At 45.9% G+C, this 19,452-nt stretch overlaps 1 protein-coding gene across 1 annotated transcript in view; it reads left to right on the top strand.

Annotated features, from left to right (window-relative positions):
* ABTB1 (ankyrin repeat and BTB domain containing 1) overlaps positions 1–19,452 on the top strand; it is a 35,393-nt gene that overhangs the window by 8,662 nt on the left and 7,279 nt on the right. The window contains exons 5-11 of the mRNA XM_025196807.1: positions 2,330–2,489; positions 3,415–3,468; positions 3,559–3,604; positions 5,016–5,132; positions 11,791–11,906; positions 17,124–17,222; positions 17,896–18,063. Of these exons, the coding sequence (XP_025052592.1) occupies positions 2,330–2,489; positions 3,415–3,468; positions 3,559–3,604; positions 5,016–5,132; positions 11,791–11,906; positions 17,124–17,222; positions 17,896–18,063 (760 nt within the window). The remainder of the gene's footprint in view (positions 1–2,329; positions 2,490–3,414; positions 3,469–3,558; positions 3,605–5,015; positions 5,133–11,790; positions 11,907–17,123; positions 17,223–17,895; positions 18,064–19,452) is intronic.

Below are 19,452 nucleotides of genomic sequence, written 5' to 3'. Positions count from 1 at the left end.
GAGGACCACTTCCCTGGGAAGTTGGTTCCAGATTTTGGCCACCCTAACTGTAAAATATTGCCTTCTGATCTCCAACCTAAACCTATTCTCCATCAGCTTATGACCATTGTTCCTTGTCACCCCAGGTGGTGCTGGGGAGAAAAGGGCTCTGCCTATTTGCTGTTGATCCCCCCTGATGAGCTTGTAGGCAGCCACCAGGTCCCCCCTCAGTCTCCTCTTACTGAGGCTGAACATGTTCAGGTCCTTCAGTCTCTCCTCATAGGGCCTGTCCTGCTGCCCTCTCACCAAGTGGGTGGGCCTCCTCTGAACTCTCTCCAGGCTGGCCACATCCCTTTTGAAGTGCGGCACCCAGTACTGGACACAGTACTCCAACTGCGGCCTGACCAAAGTCGCATTCACCTCTCTGGACCGGCTTGAGATGCTTCTCCGGGAGCTGCTGGTCCAGTGCTCGCCCTCTTGTCCAGCAGCTCCCACCGCTGCTCCCACCACTTGTCCAGGAGGCCGTGTGCCCCCAGATCTGCATGGGGCATGGTGGGCTGGGGCCGGGGCTGCACAGGGTTCTTCCTGGCCCGCCCCACCCCACGCAGACCCAGGGGCACGCCTCCCATGCTCTCCTGGACAAATGGTGGGAGCAGTGGCGGAAGCCGCCAGGCGAGTGGGCGAGCGCCAGACCAGCAGCTCCGAGACGAGCAGTGCACAGTGGTGGGAGCTGCCCCCGTCTGCCTCCTCACACCCTCCCCTCACACTGCCTTCCTCCCCCCTCCCCTTCCACCACACCAGACTTGCCAGCTGCATGCAGCTCTTCAAGTTGCCAGGCTGCGGTCCTCACTGCCTGTGCTGTGCCATGGCTTTGTACATGCACTGACATTTATTGGCCAAATTATCAGCCACATCAGGCTGATTTCTGATATGATCTTTATATCAGTGCCAATCCAATATCGGACCGATGTATCAGTGCACCTCTAGAAAATTTAGCTTAAAAATTGAAAGCTGAAAAGCTCTAAGCACCTGAAGAAAACCCCTTTAGACGGACGTGTGCACATGTCTTTTGTTCATTGTCATTCCACCTTTGCAATTACCCCATCCACGTGGTGCTGTACTTTTTTCCTTCTTTGCTTCAGAGTAAGCAAACTAATGGCATCATTTAGGCCTGGTTTAACTTGCTTACTAAAATCTAGAATTACAGAATGCTTAGGGAGCTGGGTGGTGTTGGGTTTGACAGCAAGGCTTTATCAGTGCGAGCTTGGGTTGGCTGTATGTGGGAGGAATAGGAAAACCACAGGTGAGTTATGGTAGTCCCTGCAATCAAGTAGTAATTAAATGGGAAAAAAATGACTGCACTGTCATGCATTCTATATGTCACATACTGTACAGAAGAGAGAGAAAATACTGGAGTTTTAAAATCTCTTTTTATGGCAACGTATTATGTATTTGCTTGTAAAACCTTCGTTACCCATGTGTAGAACTCAGAATAGCCATAAATGTCTCAAAAGTAACCTAAAACAACTTGATAATCCACCATGTAACCAAGTTGGTATCTACGAAACCTGGAAATACGTGGCTGTAATTGGAAGTAGAGACTTACCCTCCGTATTATGAAGTGACTGTTTCTAAGGAAGTGAGGCATTGGGGATAGGGGTGCAGGACAGAGGGTCAGATAGCCTGGTTGTTTGTGCATAGCAAAGCATTGTTAAGCAAGTAGCCTTTTACAAGGTGGATTTCCCTGTAGCATTTGCAACACAGATGGTGCAATGTCAACCTCATGCAGAGGAACCAGAGTGCAGCTGGCTGTTGTCCACTTTCATTTTCCAAACAGAGCTAACAAAAACATAACACATGGCACTGAGAGGAAAAAGAGAGATTTTTGGAAACAAAATGTTGGTTTCTCCTTAGGAGAGGCATTAGATGAAGGAACAGTCTGGTGGGTAGGATGCTAGTATAGGGCATAATAGACCAGGGTTCAAGAGGCTTCTCTGCATAAGTTTTGACCTGACCTTGGGCAAGTCACTTTACTTCTCTGTCTCAGTCCCTGTCTGTAAAGTGGAAATTGCAGTAATTTTGTACTTCCGGGGGGCACTAGGAGGATAGAGACACTATAGGGTGTGAGGCTCTTGGATGATAGCAGCCATCGATGTCAACTTTTCTCATATCCTGTGGAATCGTTTTTAAGGAACAAGCTGTTTACGAATTGCCTTTTAACTTTGTGTCCACAAGCTCATCCTTCACCTTCTGGGTTTCTCTCTGAACTCTTCTTTCTCATTCTGTGGCTGCCCTAACATGTGATTTCATTGCCCTTCCTTACCCCCATCTCCCACTGTTTCTCATGCAGGCTTCTGGAGCAGGGTTACCAGAGTGACATTGTCTTCATCGTGCATGGGAAATCTTTCTGTGCCCATCGTTGCATCCTCAGTGCCCGTAGCGCCTACTTTGCTGAAATGTTCGAGACTAAGTGGAAAGGGAAGAACATGATCGCGCTAAAGCACCCGCTGGTGAGGAGAACTGCCTGTGGGCTATTTTCTCCTTGGGGAACGTGAGTTTGAGGGGTAACTTCAATTGGTGATACCATGTCAGACAGAACTGTTCCAGATACAGTTCTGAGGGAGAGGGGTCAGTTGCTTCTTTCATCTGCATTGCCCCCTAGTCAGAGATAACAAAGGTGTAGACCTTGTATGGTCAGACTCCTCTCCTGTCGCCCCTTTTGTGGTTCAAATGCAGCTCAGAGTAGTAGCCGTGACTAACTGAGAGCTGTCACCCTCTGCCAGCTGTTAGAGGACTGTTATGTAAAGTGAATTGGGCCTTTGTCTAATTCCCAGCGGACGGGTGGCTTCTATCATAGAAATCACTACTATAACTGGTTCCCCCTTGCTGCTTTAATGTAGAAGTCAAAGTCATCTTTCTTGCATCATTTACCAACACTCTTTAGCCTGTGTTCTGTGGTTCAGCTGTTTGTGTGAAACCTCAGATACTCCATGGCTGCAAACATGCTTCCTCTTTCTCAGAACGCTCTCTTAATTTTAAGCAACTTCCAGCCTTGGTGCTTTTTATGCTGTAACTTTTAGGTCCTCTTCTTTTGGGGACCCAGGCTTGGACGTGGGGACCAGTGGGTGACTCGGTGCTTCTCCCCCAGTACTCTGCAGTAGTGAAGTGTTACTGCTGTTGTTCGCCTACACACCCATATGCACACAACCACAATGCAGGCCCAGTGTCTTTGCTTGCAACAGATGTTGTTGCTCAGGCCTGTAGTGCAAGATGGAGTGGAATAAAATAGATGCTAAGTAATGCACTAAAAGAGCCATGATTTACACACTTGCTACATAGGGAGCAGGGAAAAAGCTTTTGTAGTAAAACCACTTTTACTCCAGCGGGTGGAACTTTACAAAGTGGGCATCCCCTCTTCTCTCCTGTGCTTTCTAGAGTCCTTTTCTGGAGCTGGATCCCCCTGGCCTTTACCTTAACACCATCTGGTTGGTATGGCTAGAAATTCATTTTAATGTGCCAAACTGCTTGTGTAACATGCACATGCTTTTCACGGGTGACCTTTTTCACATCCTATTTTAGATCAACCCAGCAGCCTTTGGATCTCTCCTGCAGTATCTGTACACAGGTAAGTCACTGTTGCTTGCTGTGTATGTGTACATGTATGTATTGGAGTGGAGTAGTCAGCATCTCTCTACCGAGGCACTGATTGAGTGGCAGAGGCTTGCAGATGAACTTGTTTGGCTAGGATCAATACCATCTCTCATCTGGCAGAGCACTTGCACTCTCCCTGTCTGTCCAAGTTGGTGTAACGGGCATGCTCCTACTTCCTGGCTGTCATTGGCCTGCCAGTGACTGAGGAGTCACTAAAAGTCAAGTGTGGTAGAGTGGCCAACTGCAGAGAAGCACACCTGAGCTAGTTTCAGAAATAATGTCTCCCATGGAGGCTGGTGATCTCTTAAACTGAGGAACAGCCAAGTTCTCTGTAGGAATTTCCAAGCTGGGAAACCTGCCTGTCACAGGTTGCTGAATGATTTGACTGTTATCTGTTAAGGTCTTTCCTCAGCAGAATTTGTTTTTAAACCTTGAGGCTATTATATGGCCATTACCAAGTATACAACATTCTGTTATGTAGACCAGTGGTTCTCAACCTTTTTTGTACCAGGACCCATTTGTAAACATTGATGGCCAGTCCTGACCCAGTGCCTCTCACTCCCAACCTGCTGCCCCTCTGCCTCCAACCCCGCAGTGTGTGGGGAGGGGAGGCGTGTGGGGCATGGGGACCCCAAGTGGCCCCTTGCAGGCGGGAACTCTGCTAGCCTGCAAGGGCAAAGCCACAATTTCCCACATTTTTCTCCTTTAAAGGGAAATCCATTGTTAAAATTAGTTGATCCATTGTTAAAGTTTGTTTGCAACCCTTTCACATATCCTTGTGACCCACTTTTTGGTTGCAACCCACAGGTTGAGAAATGCTATTCTAGGCAGTGTAGTGTAGTACTCCCTCTGGCCAGAGGGTGGTGCTCCAGGCTAAATTGATACATGCTGTATAGGAAAAATTTCTAGGGCACTGTTTTTTTCCATTGGAAAAGTGGTTTATCTCCTTAGGGTTAGTTTAAGTAAATTGAATGCTGATGAAAGTGCATGAGACCTGAACTCCTTTCTCACCCATAGACGAATAGATTATGGCCCCACAACTCTGTTCTGGAAAGCATCCATTGTCACCCATGAAACTGAAATTTGGCATCCAAGAGTTTCTCTGCTGGGATTAGCAACCAGGGGTTATGGGCACCTGTCCTTGGTACTGAATTAAGAATAGCCCAACCTGGCTTGTATTGGTCACTTAGCAGTCAGCAGCTAGTGGTGAGTCTTATGTGCCTGGGCTCAGTTCACGCCAGTGGTCCAGAGCTGAGTGTGTGTGACCAGTTTGTTGATCCAAGCAGTCTCTCTAGGTTGGCTGTTCTTATGTATAAGTGTGTAAATGGTGACTGGTGCGAGGCGAAGGAGTTCACTGACAGTAACTCTGTATTGCTCTCTGGCAGGTGGACTAGACCTTGACGTTGAATACGTGAGCGACTGCAAGAGACTGGCCAAGCAGTGTCGGCTGCAGGATCTCATTGAGGATTTGGAGACCAAGTGTAAAAAGGTCTATGAATTTGGTGAGCAACTTTTCTGACTGCTGCCTTCTGTGTGTTTCATTTTTGGGAGGAAGAGGGGAGCTTGACAAGTGATGTTATACCCACTGTGCACCTGGAGCACTCAGGGGTGCGAGCGTTTGTTGTGAATGATGCATAGAACTACTATTGTAAGGACAGCTTTTTAGATAGAGGCTCTGTAAGGCGTAACTTGTGTGCCATGTAGATCGGTGGAGAGTTGCAATGCTTTGTGTGTGTGTTCAGTGGAAAAGTCAGATAACTTAGGCTCAAAATTCAATTTTTGTTTGTGTAGATGGATGCAAGAATATTTACATGTTCTTGTCTTTTTTTGAATATATGCATATACACATGACCTTAAGATGGGAAATATTTCCATGCGTTTTTAAAAACAACTTGCTACAAGCAGCTTTCTGGGTTTTGAATGTTTTTCTGAGTGTTCAATCTCACTGGGCTATTGGGTGAGAACCAGCAGGGGGCATGCCGGTCTTCCAGCTACGTGTACACCGTGGTTAAACATCCATCTTCATTGCTGGAACTAAATGAAGCATAGAAAATGATCAGACAGGACAAATATGGCAGAGTGAAGTAAATTGAAAAATGACCTCCTTTCAGATGTAGTAACTTGGCAAATGAGTTAGGCAGTAAGGAAACCCGCAGCTTGAGAATGCATGGGGGTACATGCTCCTCTCACTCTCACTTCGTGCCTCCTTTGCCTTCAGTGCAGCTGCCACTGGGGAGAGAGAAGAATCTGGCCCGTAGCTTCTTGGTTACATGCTTCTTTCATCAGATGGCAGCTATATCTGCTCTACTGTTTTGCTTTGCCTGAATCTTAATGGTGGATTTAGATTTTGTGCTCTAAAATCATCTACTAGAAGGTCCTTGGGTAATGAGCTGTGTTTTGAAGCCTTTTTTTTTCTGTTGTTGTATGCGTTAGTATTCACATGCATCTACATATGTAGAAAATAAATTGCTCTGGTGCTCTTTACAAACTGCACAAGAACATTTTCTGCTGGGAAAGGGGTAGTCCAGTGGTTCTCAACTCTGTTAGGCTTGAGTCACCCCTTGGAAAATGCCAGCTTTTTGCTTTTGCTTGATTTTTTGTTTTTTGTTTTTGTTTGTTTGGTTTTTTGGGGGGTTTTTTGGACTATGGAAACATAACAGAGCAATTTTTGTGTTGCAAAGCACTCTAATCATAACAGGTCAGAATGTTTTTGACACTGTGGATTCCCATTTGAAATCTCTGGGTTTATCTTGTGAACCATGTAGGAGTTTGCACACCTAACAGTGTTAATATTACATGGCATGCCTAAAAGGATCTTGTGGCACTCCAGGGTGCTGCATCCCCCTGCTTGAGGATCACCAGAGTAGTTAATATCAGTGAAAAAAGGGACTAAAACAGTCAGTTGGGCAACCAGAACAAAGTTATGTTTTGTAGCATCTTTGCCACTGAAGTGTTTCAGCTGTCTGCTAGAGATCAGCTTCCTGGGGAGCTGCTTTATTGATACAGTGACCTTTCCACTCCAGAAGCACAAGTGAAGATACCTTATTAGTTAGCAAGTAAAACGAAGGGTGGTTTGCTAATTAGCATCCCTGCATGTTCTGAAACTGTTGCAGAGCATAGCTGGCAGCTTCTGCCCAGGCAGCCCAGGATGGAGAGAAAAGAAATTATTGCAGGCAAAAGCTAAGATGCCCAGAAAGGGGGGGGGGGGGCAGGGAGAAGCAATGCTGTCTCAAAGATTAGTGTTGGATTAAGGGTTGGACATGGGTTCTAATCCCACTCCTGGCAGCAACTTCTGAGGTGGCCTTGGACAGGTGACTTTAACTCATTTGTTCTCATCAACAAGATGGGACCTCTAACTGTTCATTACCCAGGCTGTAGGGCTTAAATCAGGAGTCAAGAGACGTGAGGTGGTGATGGTGTATGCCAGGATCAGATCGAAAGAGTTGTTAGAGCTGTTGAGTGTTCTCTTAAACATTTGCTTCTCCCACCTGACCTTTTATGTGAGCTACAGAAACTATTAAAGATTAAATATTAAAGGGTCATAAAAGTTAAGATCTGGAAAAGATCTCCTGAGTCGCGTCATTTCCAGTACTAGCCAAATCATTATTGCTCCCTCTGGTGTGCTGGGGGGTCTTTACTGAGTGAGACTATTTTCTGTAGAACAAACATCTGGCCCAGTTGTGCTGGTGGGGGTCAAGTCTCACTAGCCATATTATGACAATGTAACACGGTGAATACAAGCAGTAACGTGCCCTCCAGTGTAGTTTTAGTGCACAGCTGCATGGCAGGCACCTCTTTCTGATCTCATGACCTAGAGCTCATCAGAATTTCCAAAGCACTCAGTAATCTTGATACTGTGCAGGGAGTTGGAAAAAACGCAGCAGGAATTGATCTGATGTGTTGGACTGCAGCTGAGGTAGGCTAAGCATAATTACCTGCATATTTCCTCCCTCCTGCATGCTAATTTGTAACTACAGAAAACCTCTTATGCAGTTTGGGAGAACTCAGGATCTGTGTAGATTAACTCCTAATCCTTGGAATTGGAGGTATTCATAGAATAATGTTCAGGAGCTTTTTTGTGCCCATACTAGTGTACACAGCACTATCTGAGGTGGGATCAGTGGTTGCATTTAGTTCCAGCACTGTAGAAGAGGATGTATAATCTTGAAAAAGGATTTTTTCAACCCAGCTTAACCAGTGGTACATTATTAAAGACAATAGTGAAGCCTCAAGCAGATGATGAATTGGATAGTGCTGGACACTGCTGCAGAGTGGTACCAGCTGGAAGGGGCTCATGATTAAATTGTCCATCCCATAGAGCTGCTGTGAGATTATTCTGAACAGTATTCTGTAGTCCTTTTGTCCTGTCTAGTTTCTGTGAGCATCTTGAGACCCTTTCAGATACTCCACCTACATCTGTCTTTTTTCATTTCATAACACTCTTTAGCCTCTCTTAAATTATTACTGTCCCTCCTTGGTTCTTATGCTTACCAGACAGTTGCAAGAGTGTGTTTTCCTTTACCCGAGTAATGCTCAAATATGTTTTCTTTAATCTTCTTCTCCAAATTAGTTCCTCCAGCTCTTATTATGGTTTTTTTTTGGTTGTTTCCTGAATTCCTTTCATTTCTTGCACTTCTCAAACACCAGACAATGGATCTTCTGCTTGCTACCAACAGCTTAGACTGTGTTTGTATCATCTTTATCTCTTGTATCCTCTCGGCAAGAAATTCATGCTTATGTGTATAAAAAAATAAATAAAGAAGAGACTATTACCAAAATGTCACACCCTTGAATGTGCTATGCACAGTGTCTGAATAGGTTTAAATATACAGTCTAAAATAGCACTACCTCTGGTGTGGGCATCGTGAGATCCTCTTGCTGTCTTTTGAAAGCACAGCGATCCTGTGCAGAACCCATTTGGAGAATTCCTGCCCTCCAGTCTGCCATATTTCCTTGTGGGTCTTCGCCATAACATGGTGCATGAGTCCTTTGTGTCTGATGAAAGTGTTACCTGATCCCACCTGTCTGCTTTTACATTGTGTCCTTCACCGTGGTGTCTGAGCTTGCCAGGTTGAGTAGATCTTTAGATCAAAGTTTTCTATATATGTTCTTTTAATCCCTCTTACTTCTCCCAGGCATCTGCTGATTGCTAGACTGACGTGCCTAAAGTCATTCTTCTGAGTGATTCCATGTACGAGGGGTGTTTTAAATTAGCACATAGCATGCTCCAGGATTAAAACTTGTGCACAGGTCCTAGTGTCTCTTTATCCAAGTCTAGACAAGACCTCTGTTTCACTTGGGGCTAATATTTGCAAACTGCGGTGGGATTTTTTGCTGAGAGGCACCATAGTCCATGATTAGCATGGTTCCTTGTGTATCACAGGGGTAGAAATCTTGACTAAGAATATGTCTTTGCAGAGGTAACCCAGCTGATTGACACTCAGACTAGCTTATGCCAGATGTGAGCAGCCATACTGCAAAGCTGCTCATGAGTTACTATGTCCTCAGTGGTGCTGTACTCCCTTGTGTGTGTCGCTAGGATGTGGGGGAGCATATCCCATGGTTCATTGAAGTAAACAAGGCTGCTCGGGGTCATTTGCAGTGAATTGTGGGAGACCTCTCCTTTGCCCAAGTGGACAGCCAAATAATAAGAGGTGGTGCAATCACCTATCCTGGAAATCTTTAAGTGGAGACAGGATGGTCACCTCGTTAGGGTGACCTGACTCCCAGTCGTCTTTCCTGCCTAATGCAGGGGGGCTGGACCCTATAATCTTGCAAGGTCCCTTCCAGCCCCTTACAAACTATGAATAAGCCTATGGTTTCAGGTGAGCCGGGTAGCTGCGTCTAAAAATCCCACTAACCTTAGGAGATGGGTTTTGTGTGGATGGGAAGATGTTTAGGAGCAGCATGTTAGCACTGGAGTGGATCTCCTGGGTCACTAAGTCTAGTCCTTGGCTTTCTGAGGCTGTGTCCTTCGATTCCATGCATAAATGGCTAAAATGCAGCTTCCTAAAGAATTTACTGCGCAGTGAAGATGCATCCGAGAGAAAACAGAGCCCTTGTTCTTGACTATTTATGCTGTCCGGTAAGATGACAGGACCCTTCCTAAGAGCTGTGGTGTTTCTCCTTGGGTCACTGCCATGCCTGCCCATTCTCCCCATGGGTTTAGTGTCTGGGGAATGGAACTGCATCAGCACTTAGCACAGTCAGGAGGAGCAGCGCTGGTCCTCTTCCAGCACGCAGATGTGCACACACGTTGCCAGACCCGTAGTGCCCTCTATCAGTGAGCGAGGGCTTCTGTGCATCCCACCGTTCCCAGCACCTGTTCAACCAGGAGAGGTGTCATGGTGGCATCTCTGCTGGCTGATGTGCCGCTGCAGGGGAGGGGGCGGAGGATTCGTACTGTGGCACATCTCAGTCTTGTTTCGCCCACCACCCGATGGAGTCATCTGATGGAGCTCATGTAACAATGAGCAAAATGTCAGGAAAAATGAAGTCTCAAGGTGACGTGATTCACCTGAAGAGAGGGGGGTTTTAAAGCAGTGAATCATTCTTGTCAGGAAAAACGACACCCTAATGAAGTGTTGCAGCGGCTAACTCTTTAATTCCTGAGAGTTGGTGTGTTTTTTCCCTTTGTTCCCAGCAGTGTCCGTTCCCCAACTGTACCGCACACTCTTCAGATACTCCCGGAGCACCAAAAACCACTCAAAATTTGTGCCTCAGAGAGTGCCCAGTCCACGGTGGACCCAACACTGCAAATGAGGGGTATAATTGGACACAGAGGGGAAGGACTAGGCTGGCAACAATGAGGTTACGCAGTAATGCACACATGGATCTCAATTTTAAACATTTCCTCCTCTGCCCTGGGGATATTGCAGTACTTGAGTACGTCGTCCTTGCTGATGGAACAATCACTGTGATACAATTCCCCCTAAAGTGGCGAAGCAGCTGGGGAAGCAGAGGAAAAATAAGCCTGGCAGCAGCCTCGAGAGAGGTCATCTAGTCCAACCCCCTATTCAAGGCAGGGTTATCTCTCTCCAAACCATCACAGCCAAATAAATGTTAATCTGTTTGGCACTTAAACTTGCAATGACAGATTCTGTAGCCTCTCAGAGGTATCTGTTGTAGATTTAACCATCCTCAGAGGTAGAAAGTTTTTCCTGATATCTAATCTAAACCTCCCTTGTGGCCATGTAAGCCCATTATTTGTTGTCCTGTATGTAGTGAACACAGAACAATTGATGGCCATCCTTTTTACAATTGTATTTTTTGTCTTGTCTTCTCTAAATTATACAGCCCCAGTTCTTCCTGCTTTCTTGTGTTGTGTGCATGGACAGAAGCTGCAGCAGGGATATGTTTCCCAGTATTAGTTGTGGCTGCCTCCAGCAGCCAAGGCAGACAAGGTTCTTTGCGTAAATCCAGTATCTTTTATTAGACCAACTAAAATAATTGGAAAAATTCTTCTTTACAAGCTTTTGGGTACAAACACCCTCCTTCAGGCAGAGGAAGCGCATGCAGTTGTTTTGCCCTCTTCCTAGCACAAAACAACTGCAGATGTTTCCTCTGCCTGAAGAAGGGTGTTTGTACCTGAAAGCTTGCAGAGAAGAATTTTTCCAACTATTTTAGTTGGTCTAATAAAAGATACTGGATTTAGCCAAAGAACCTTGTTTGCCTGTGTCCTTAGACCAACACGGCTACAACCAGCACCCTTCCAATAGCCAAGGGGTTTAGGTCACAGGGCCCTGGATAAGTCAGGAGGCAGCCTCTACAGAGCAGTTCTCAACTGTAGGTCAGTAGCCTGCGGTCCCTGCAAAGAGGTCCAAGTGGGCATGTGGGCAGCTCCTTTTCCACACTGTAATCTGGAACTGGTTTCTTCCTGGTGAGGGACGGGCGAAGATTTAAGGAGGAAAACAGTGGAATCTGTATCCTTGCTCTCTCCAAATGGTAGTTCCTGCCTGGAGCATAACTAGGAAATGTATGCATGTGTGTATGAGAGACAGAGAGAGTGTTACTTTTCTATTGTAGTGGAAACTAAAAGCCAAATAAGACTAACATTCCCCAGAGACCAGTTTTTATCCGGAGGGTGTCCTTTGGGAATTTGTAGGCCTCTCTATTTTTTTTATTTTCCTTTTTTTCTGTATTTTGTTTTGCCTCTTCTAGTCTCTTCCAAGCCAGGGACCTGTGTGAAAGTGCTGACAATTGAGCCCCCAGGTAACTGCCGGCTCCAGGAGGACCTGGCTCTACTTGCAGACTGCGCCCTGCCAGCTGAACTGCGGGTAGGAAGCATTTATATTTCTTCCTACTCTTCAATGGGCCCTTCTGCCTGTGCTTTCTGTCCACAAGTGTTTAGTCTCATGCTCCCTGTGGGTCCTGTGGTCACTTTTTTGCTGACGTGAAAGGCATGTGCTGAGTTTCCAGACATCAAAGCCTTGTTCCGCACAGAAAGATGATGTACAGAGCACACCCTGGCTGCCTGCGCCCACCCTTCCACTAGGTTTATTTGTGTCCGTCCTTTCCTAGATTTCATCAAGGTCAAAGGTTTCCTCTTTGATACACAGTAGGGGTAGGATGTTTGGACCCATGTTTGACGTGTTATTGGGTTTCAAGACAGGAAAATGAGTTGTTTGGGTGGCAGCAGTCCTTTGGGCTTGTAGAAATGGACTGGATGCCTCACTGGGGTTACCTATCAACAGGGTTAAGCTAATCGTGCGTTTGAGAGATGCCCGTCAGTGTTTTAGCAGGGAGTCGGTTGTTGTGTTGCTTCTCAAGGGTGTTGTCAGGGTTTGTGTCTTCCCTGTAAGCATCTTCCAATGGGTGAGCCTGCCAGATACTGGTGGGCCTCAGTTCTTCTTTGTCTTTCTTGTTTAGTGTCTTTATACTTTAATGGTTGTCCCAGGGTGTTTTTTTTCCTCATTAAGAAGTAAAGTTAATAAAATGCACTTTATTTTAAGCAGCTTCTATGCCTGTGGGTTGTGAAACAGAACAGTGTAGCAGAAGTAAGCAGTAAGGTTTGCTAACAACTGCTAGCTGCAGAGCAAAAGGTAATGTACCTGAAATGAGGAAAGGACGTCTCATTGTCTTGACTTGTATAACTTGGTGGCTGAGATTTCTTAAACATAGAAACATTTCTTATGGTCATAGAAACATAGATGATTGGGGTTGGAAGGGACCTCCGGAGATCACATCTAGTCCAGCCCCCTGCCCAAAGCAGGACCAGCCCCAACTAGATCATCCCAGCCAGGGCTTTGTCTAGCCGGGTCTTATAAAGCTCCAAGAGTGGAGATTCCACCACCTCTCTAGGTAACCTGCTCCAGTGTTTTACTACCCTCCTAGCGAGACAGATTTTCCTAATATCCTGTTAATAATAATAAGAAGAAGAATAGTTGTTTCAGTATATTTTGTGCTGCCTTCTAGCAATCCATTCATCTTCACCACCGAGGTTCCCTCTACTAAGTCAGAAAGCTCTTTTTTTTTATTATACTTTTAATGTGGTTTTCATCATTTTTCATGTAGAGATGCAGTAGGGGGTCTTGCCTAGTGAAGTATTCCCAACCTCAAGCATTCAAACTTTGAGATTTGGACTTAAAATTGTAGAGCTTTTGGAGAAAACGGGTATCTTTGTATTTGTAGTTGCTTTTTGGTCTCTGAGTCCTTAACACTAGGGTTTCATTATGAAGCCTCTGAGTGATAGATATTCAACTGAAGAAAAAAAAAAAGCAACCTAAGATTCTCCCATGGAAAGTTGGTATTGGGTCTTTAAGGGAAAATAAAAACTGCTTATTACAGGATTCAAAATTAAATAATGGGAATTGGCAGTGTTGAGTTTCTCCAATTTTTTTCAGCTTTTATCATATAGCCCAGAAAGAAAGTGGATCATAATCCAGTCTAAACATGTTCTGTTCGTATTACTGTCCTGACTTGTGGATTTTCATGAATTTTTGGAATGATGCTGTGCTAGTTCCCATCACCATGTTCCCTTGAACTGCCTTGTTTCAACTTGCTAAGTTGAAAAAATCCTCCCTTCTCCCAAACTAATTATAAAGAACCCCAAAAAACAGGACTTTAGTTCAAGTTAATCTGAATGGTACCTCTTGGTTACCCCTTAGATTTTGTCTGAATCTTTGCTGGCTGAGATCCTTCTGTGAAGTAGGCATTTCAGATCCAAGGCAGGAATCTCATCTCACTTTGGTATTGGGGAAACAGTATAACGTAAAGCCCTTGACCTAAAACGTCAGTCATGAACAGTCAGTCACAAACCTCCAGATTCTCAATAATGCTCTACAGAACATGCCAAGTAACAAATACCGATTTGTGTGAGAAGCCAGTATTTGTAGCCAGTGCTTCAGAACTGATTGCAAAAGCAAAGCATTGAATTGCCAGGCAGCATACAGCTTTGTATGATGTGAAATTCAGGTGCATGTCTTTTTTTCTGTAATACTCTGATGCTGAAGACATTAAATACATATTTTCTACCTTTAAGGAAAAAACTCCCCCTTTGAACTCTCACAGGTTTGACTCTGTTTATATAAGACAGCAAAACTAGGACATTTTACTAGACTTGCCAAGAGACATCTTCTGTAGTGCTGTGTGGTATTGCTTAGATTTACCCCATGGTATTAAACTGCAGAATACAGAGATGTGAAAGCTATTTTGGGTGGTTATGTTGATTTTGTTTTTTTGGCAAGCTGTTTTAGCCATCCGCATATATTCATTGATCAGTACAATGAAGGGGCTATTCCATTATGTAAGGGGCTGCTTCTAACTGCCTTTTCCATGCAGTTAAAACCTGGGTGTCTATTTTTTAGTAGTTATTCTTGTTTGTACTTGAAATTTTCTTTGTCTTGTTGCTATTTGCTTTTAGAACCAGAATTTTAGTTATTAGCTCAAACACGTTGGGAAAATCCCAACAAAACATTTCTAAAGGATTTGTCAGTTCATCAGAATCAAAATAGTTTGCAGAGGCTTATTTCAACAGAGTTCCAGTAGAGCCGGCACAGGTTTCCAGTCTGGTTTCCCAGTTGGCCAACCTCCTTTGTCATTGAGCCGTCCTGTGGAGGGTCTTAGTCTGAACCCAAGAGCTCCCAAGGTCCACGGCTCCATGACAATTCTCCAATCTGAGGCTTGGAGTCCATTTCATGGAGCATTTTAAAAGCTTTGGTTTCTATGTGAATGTAGAGCAAAACCAAATTCTGCAATGTCACAGTTCTCCTTAAAATGCAATGTCTCTGCCCAGCAGATGAAGCCTCAACAATGTCTTTTACCTCTTGGGCGCAGCACTAACTTTTTGAATTCATAGAAACTAGAGGTGGAAAGCTCTAGTCTTTTCCCTTGACTAATGCAGGGTGATTGTTGTTAGGAGGTTTTGCTTTTGTTGGCTTGCTTTGTTCTTTTGCAGGTGCACCGATTTGTACCTTGTGCCATAGTACCCCGATGACCCAATTTGCAGTTGGTTTTAAAATCCGATGTTTGATTACCAGTTGGCAATCTCATCATGAATTACTAGGTCATAATGAGACCCTGGATTGTATGTTGTAAACTATTTGCAACTGAATTTGCGTGAGGTGTTTATCCCCATAGAGCAAATTGCTTCTCCCTGCCTGTTGCTCACAGTGTTGTTCTTGTCTGAACTTCAGCAGCAATCTCCTTTGGGGAAGAGATTTGTTCTTTCCATGTATGGTGATTTAAGCAACTGTGTTCAGTTCTTGAATTTTTGGTGCTTGCTTTGCAAATTGTTGCTAAGAAAACTGCTCTCTCAAGAATGCCTCTTCCTGACTTGCTGGCCAGGCATCTAGGACTCTATTCTCCAGGCTTGGGACCAGGAAAAATGCTTAATGTTGCCTGATGGTGGTCAGCAGGTCTGCTAAAGAAGCTCCTTGAGGGGGAAATGCCGTTGGATTGAGAGCAGACATCCCCTGAGCAGGACAACAGGGCAGAGGTGATGAGAGAGGTTTAAAAAGGACTCGGAGATGGACCAGAAGGGGAACCCTCACGCAGAAAGATTTCAGCAGAAGGGAAGAGACAAGGATGCTTTTGTAGCAGGGCTTGAAGGGCAGGGGGAGGCTTTGTGGTGGCACCAGCCAAAGTCAGAAAAGCCAGACCAGGCTGACAGGACTTCGTGGTGCAGATGACAAGCTGCAAACTGTTTGAAAGGACCCTGAGCCCAAAGCATGTGTGGAACTGAGGCAGGAGAATGAATGTAGAGGTTGCTTTCATTGCAGAGAGACCCGCTGCAATTAAAGGCATGTGAGTGAGCCCGAGCGGGGCTGCTGCGGGTTCTGGGAAAGCGGCAGTGGAGTGTCGGCCACAGCCGCGTTGTGAATGCCACCGAGCTTAGCTGTGCTATAATTAGAAACCAGCTTGTGCCAAGTGGTGCTGTGTGCTCGGAGCGAGCCCAGGCTGCCATGTTCAAGCACACTGTGAGCCCGTGCCAGCTCAGCGCCGGGCCACATTGTGGGAGAGCACCAGCTGTGCACACACGATGGTCTGTGACATGCTGCCTCGCTGCCGTCCGGGTCCTTTCCTAGTCCAGTTATGGGGGATGGGGAGGGACAAACCAAACCATTTCTACTTCAGTCACCTGAACTGGTGGTTGGTAGCAGGGATGGGAGGCAGGTGGAAGTTTTCTTGCTTGCCATCCCAGAGTGTGGATGGACACCCCTGGGCCAGCTGTGGGTGTGAGTAGCTGAGAGAGATGCACAGCTCAAGGACTTATACCTGGATAGAAGTGAATAGAAAGAGCTCTCTCCACATGTCCCCCAGGGGTAATGGGCTTGTGTTTCATGGCTGTGAAGGTAGCTATGCATTTCAATTCTCTTGTAGGCAGAGAGAGTAATTTAGAAGCAACTTGTATTGGGAAGTGTCATCATTTGGAAAAAAAAAAAAAAAAGAAGAAGAAAAGAAAAAAAACAAGCCACCAAACTAAACGTGCCTGGCTTGGCACGTGGGACTGGGAATGTCGTTTGCAGTATTTCAGCCCTAGAAGTAGTTTAACTTTTCTTTTTTTAGACTGCAGATTTGAGGGGAATAAAATGCGCGTGGAAACCACTGTACTGCTTTGAACATGGCTGCAATCTTCAAGTTGCTTTAGACCTGCAAACTTACTTATTCATTTGATCTATAAAATGCACTTTTGGCATATGCAGTAATTCAACAACATGCTGCTACTTGACTACCGTATATGATGCCCATTTCATGAAATGGCAGCAATCTACCCAGAAACCTGCTGCCTCTTTAAAAGTCAGAGAGAGAGTCCTTCCCTGGGTCTCTCGAGTGAAGAAACCGGGGGAGGTGAGTCTCTGTTCAGAAGCCTCTGAGCTGAGACTGGCAGATACACCACTCCCAGGGGAAGAGCTAGGAAGAATTTTTTGGGTGATCTCTGTTGTCACATGGGTAGTAGAGCCAGGGCACCCAGGGCTTTCCACATCAATCACTTGCTTAAGCCCTGGCTGTTAAATGCATATTTTCATTTACATTCGTTTCTTTTGTTTTTCCAGGTGGGTTTTGGGGAGCTACCATTTGACAGCACCGACAACTTCAACTGCTGCCCTGATGTGTGCTTCCGAGTGGCAGAATACAACTTTCTGTGCCATAAGGCATGTGCTTACATTATAATTTCCTCTGTCTATACCCATCTTTCTCCCCCCTTCAGTCCAAGGTGGTATTTCCAGTAAAGAAACCATTGGCTTTCTATTGAAGCCAGGCAGTGTCCTGCTGCAGCTGTAAGCTAAACTTGAAGTTCCTTTCCTAATGAAAACTTCTTTACCTTGTGAGGGAGGCAGACAGGACATGGATTTATGAGTTGCAGCAAAGTATTAATTGCTGGGAAAGTTTTTTTTTTTCTCATCTGCTGTCAGTGAAAAGCCAGTTCCTTGTGTTGGCCAGGGGGTTGTAGTGCTGAGAGTGAGAGGTTTTTTTTCTTCTTAAGAGACCCCACACAAGTTAAGGTGATATTAGGAAGAGAGTCTGGAAACCTGACTCCCCCTCTTAAGCACTATCTGTTATTATTTTAGACAGATCAAGATTTCTTTCTCTTTTGCTTCTGGGGGCAAACATGAAAGAATAAGATTGTGGGGGAGGAAAAGAAGGTTCTTGGAGACTTGCTGTAAAACCCTGACACGTTGGGAGCAGGTGTGATACTGGTGCTGTACTTCAGAACTTGCTACTGAGTTCTGAAAGGGTCTCCTGGCTGGCACCTGGCCAGTGCTATTTGGCTCTGTCCGGCAGAAGGGGAGGCTGGCATCAGACCGTGTTTCCTCTCCCGAGCAGGCATTTTTCTGTGGCCGCAGCGATTACTTCAAAGCCCTTCTTGAGGATCACTTCTGCGAGAGTGAGGAGCTGCAGACGCAGCCCAGCATCCCCGTGGTGACGCTTCATGACATCTCGGAAGACATCTTCATACGGGTTCTCTACTACATTTACAGCGATGACACCGAGGTGAGTCTGGCCTTTCAGAGCATTCCTAAATATAATTGCACGAGGTTCAGCCGTTAGCACCCTGGTGCTGGTGGGTTATATACCACTTTCCTCACTTGCTTGCTAGTACCCTGCCTTGCCTATATTGTGGACTAGACAGCAGTTTGGCTTCCTGAGCAACCACTGTGCAGCTAAATGTCATGGGTATCTTTCATCCCAAGCTACACCTGTAGGTGAGGTTCCCTGCTTTGGCTAGCTGTACACGGCTGGACTTGCAGGGCTCTGATTCCTCAGCAGATGCTATTGTGTGACTTTGCTCTGAAAAGAGGGGCATGCTCAATATTTTACCATTAGATGGCAGCATAAGCATGTGTACAGAAGTGCTAAGGTTTGGGGACCTGGCTTGTTCCCTCTTGACATTTGCAGCCAGTTTCAGAATTCATAACAATTCATTAATGTCATTATTGTTTATTGCTGTGGTGCCTAGAAAGAAGCTCTTGCCAGAGCACAAGGCCCGAGTGTGCCAGGCTTTTTACACTCAACACGAGACCCAGAGCTTGTGGTCTCATTTAAAAGTGCAGCAAAGCTCTGAGCAGCTGCGTGCTTTTATTGCAAGTGCTTTCCCTCTGTCTAGTTACACATGAGAAGTCAGGGTGCGCTTAGGCAGTGCTGAAATGGTTGAAGATGATGGCACACCTGTTGTCCCCCTCCGACAGGGAGCCCTGCGGACTGTGCTCTTGGTAGGGAATGCGCCAAGTAAGGAGAAGGGTCACAGCTGCAACCATGTTCCTACTGATTAGCTTGGCAGTGGGTGGTCCTAGGGAGGCTCTGAGGCAGGAAGGAAAGTGATTTATCAGGCAGGAGGTCGCTACAAACTACTGTATATACTTGAATATAAAACGACCCCACCCCCATCAGCCTTGTCTTAGATTTGTGTATGGTGGGGAAGCAGGTGGCAGCTGCTGCAGCTTTGGCTCTGGCACTGAGCCTGGGTCGGGACCAGTGTCAGACCCATTGCAGCCTCTTGCTCCCCTTCCCACACCCACTTTGCTTGCCCTTTGCAGCTTCTGCTCCCCTTTGCTCCCTTCCCCACCCTACTGTCAAACACAGCTCAGTTTGGATTCCCTCCTGGGCATGAAGCACATGGAAAATCCATCCCCTGCCCAGTCGGTTGGCAGTGCCGATGCTGCCGCATGGCTGGCAAGGGTTGCACTTCCATATGCTGTGCTCCAGGGAGTGAACAGAGCCCAAGTAACATTTGACAGTAAGCTGTGGTTTTGGGGAGGCAGACACTGGGTGTAGTTGGGGAAGGGGCAAAGGCTCTGGGGGTGGGCGGGTGCAGGAAGGCTGCAGGGGGAATTGGGAGGGGGGGCAAAGGGTGAGGAGGACACCTGACCCCTTCTCCTGGCC

This window comes from Alligator sinensis, unplaced genomic scaffold (assembly GCF_000455745.1).
Source record: "Alligator sinensis unplaced genomic scaffold, ASM45574v1 scaffold839_1, whole genome shotgun sequence".
NCBI lineage: Eukaryota > Metazoa > Chordata > Crocodylia > Alligatoridae > Alligator > Alligator sinensis.
The sequence above is the reverse complement of the archived record's forward strand: the minus strand, read 5'-3'. Positions and strand labels throughout refer to the sequence as shown.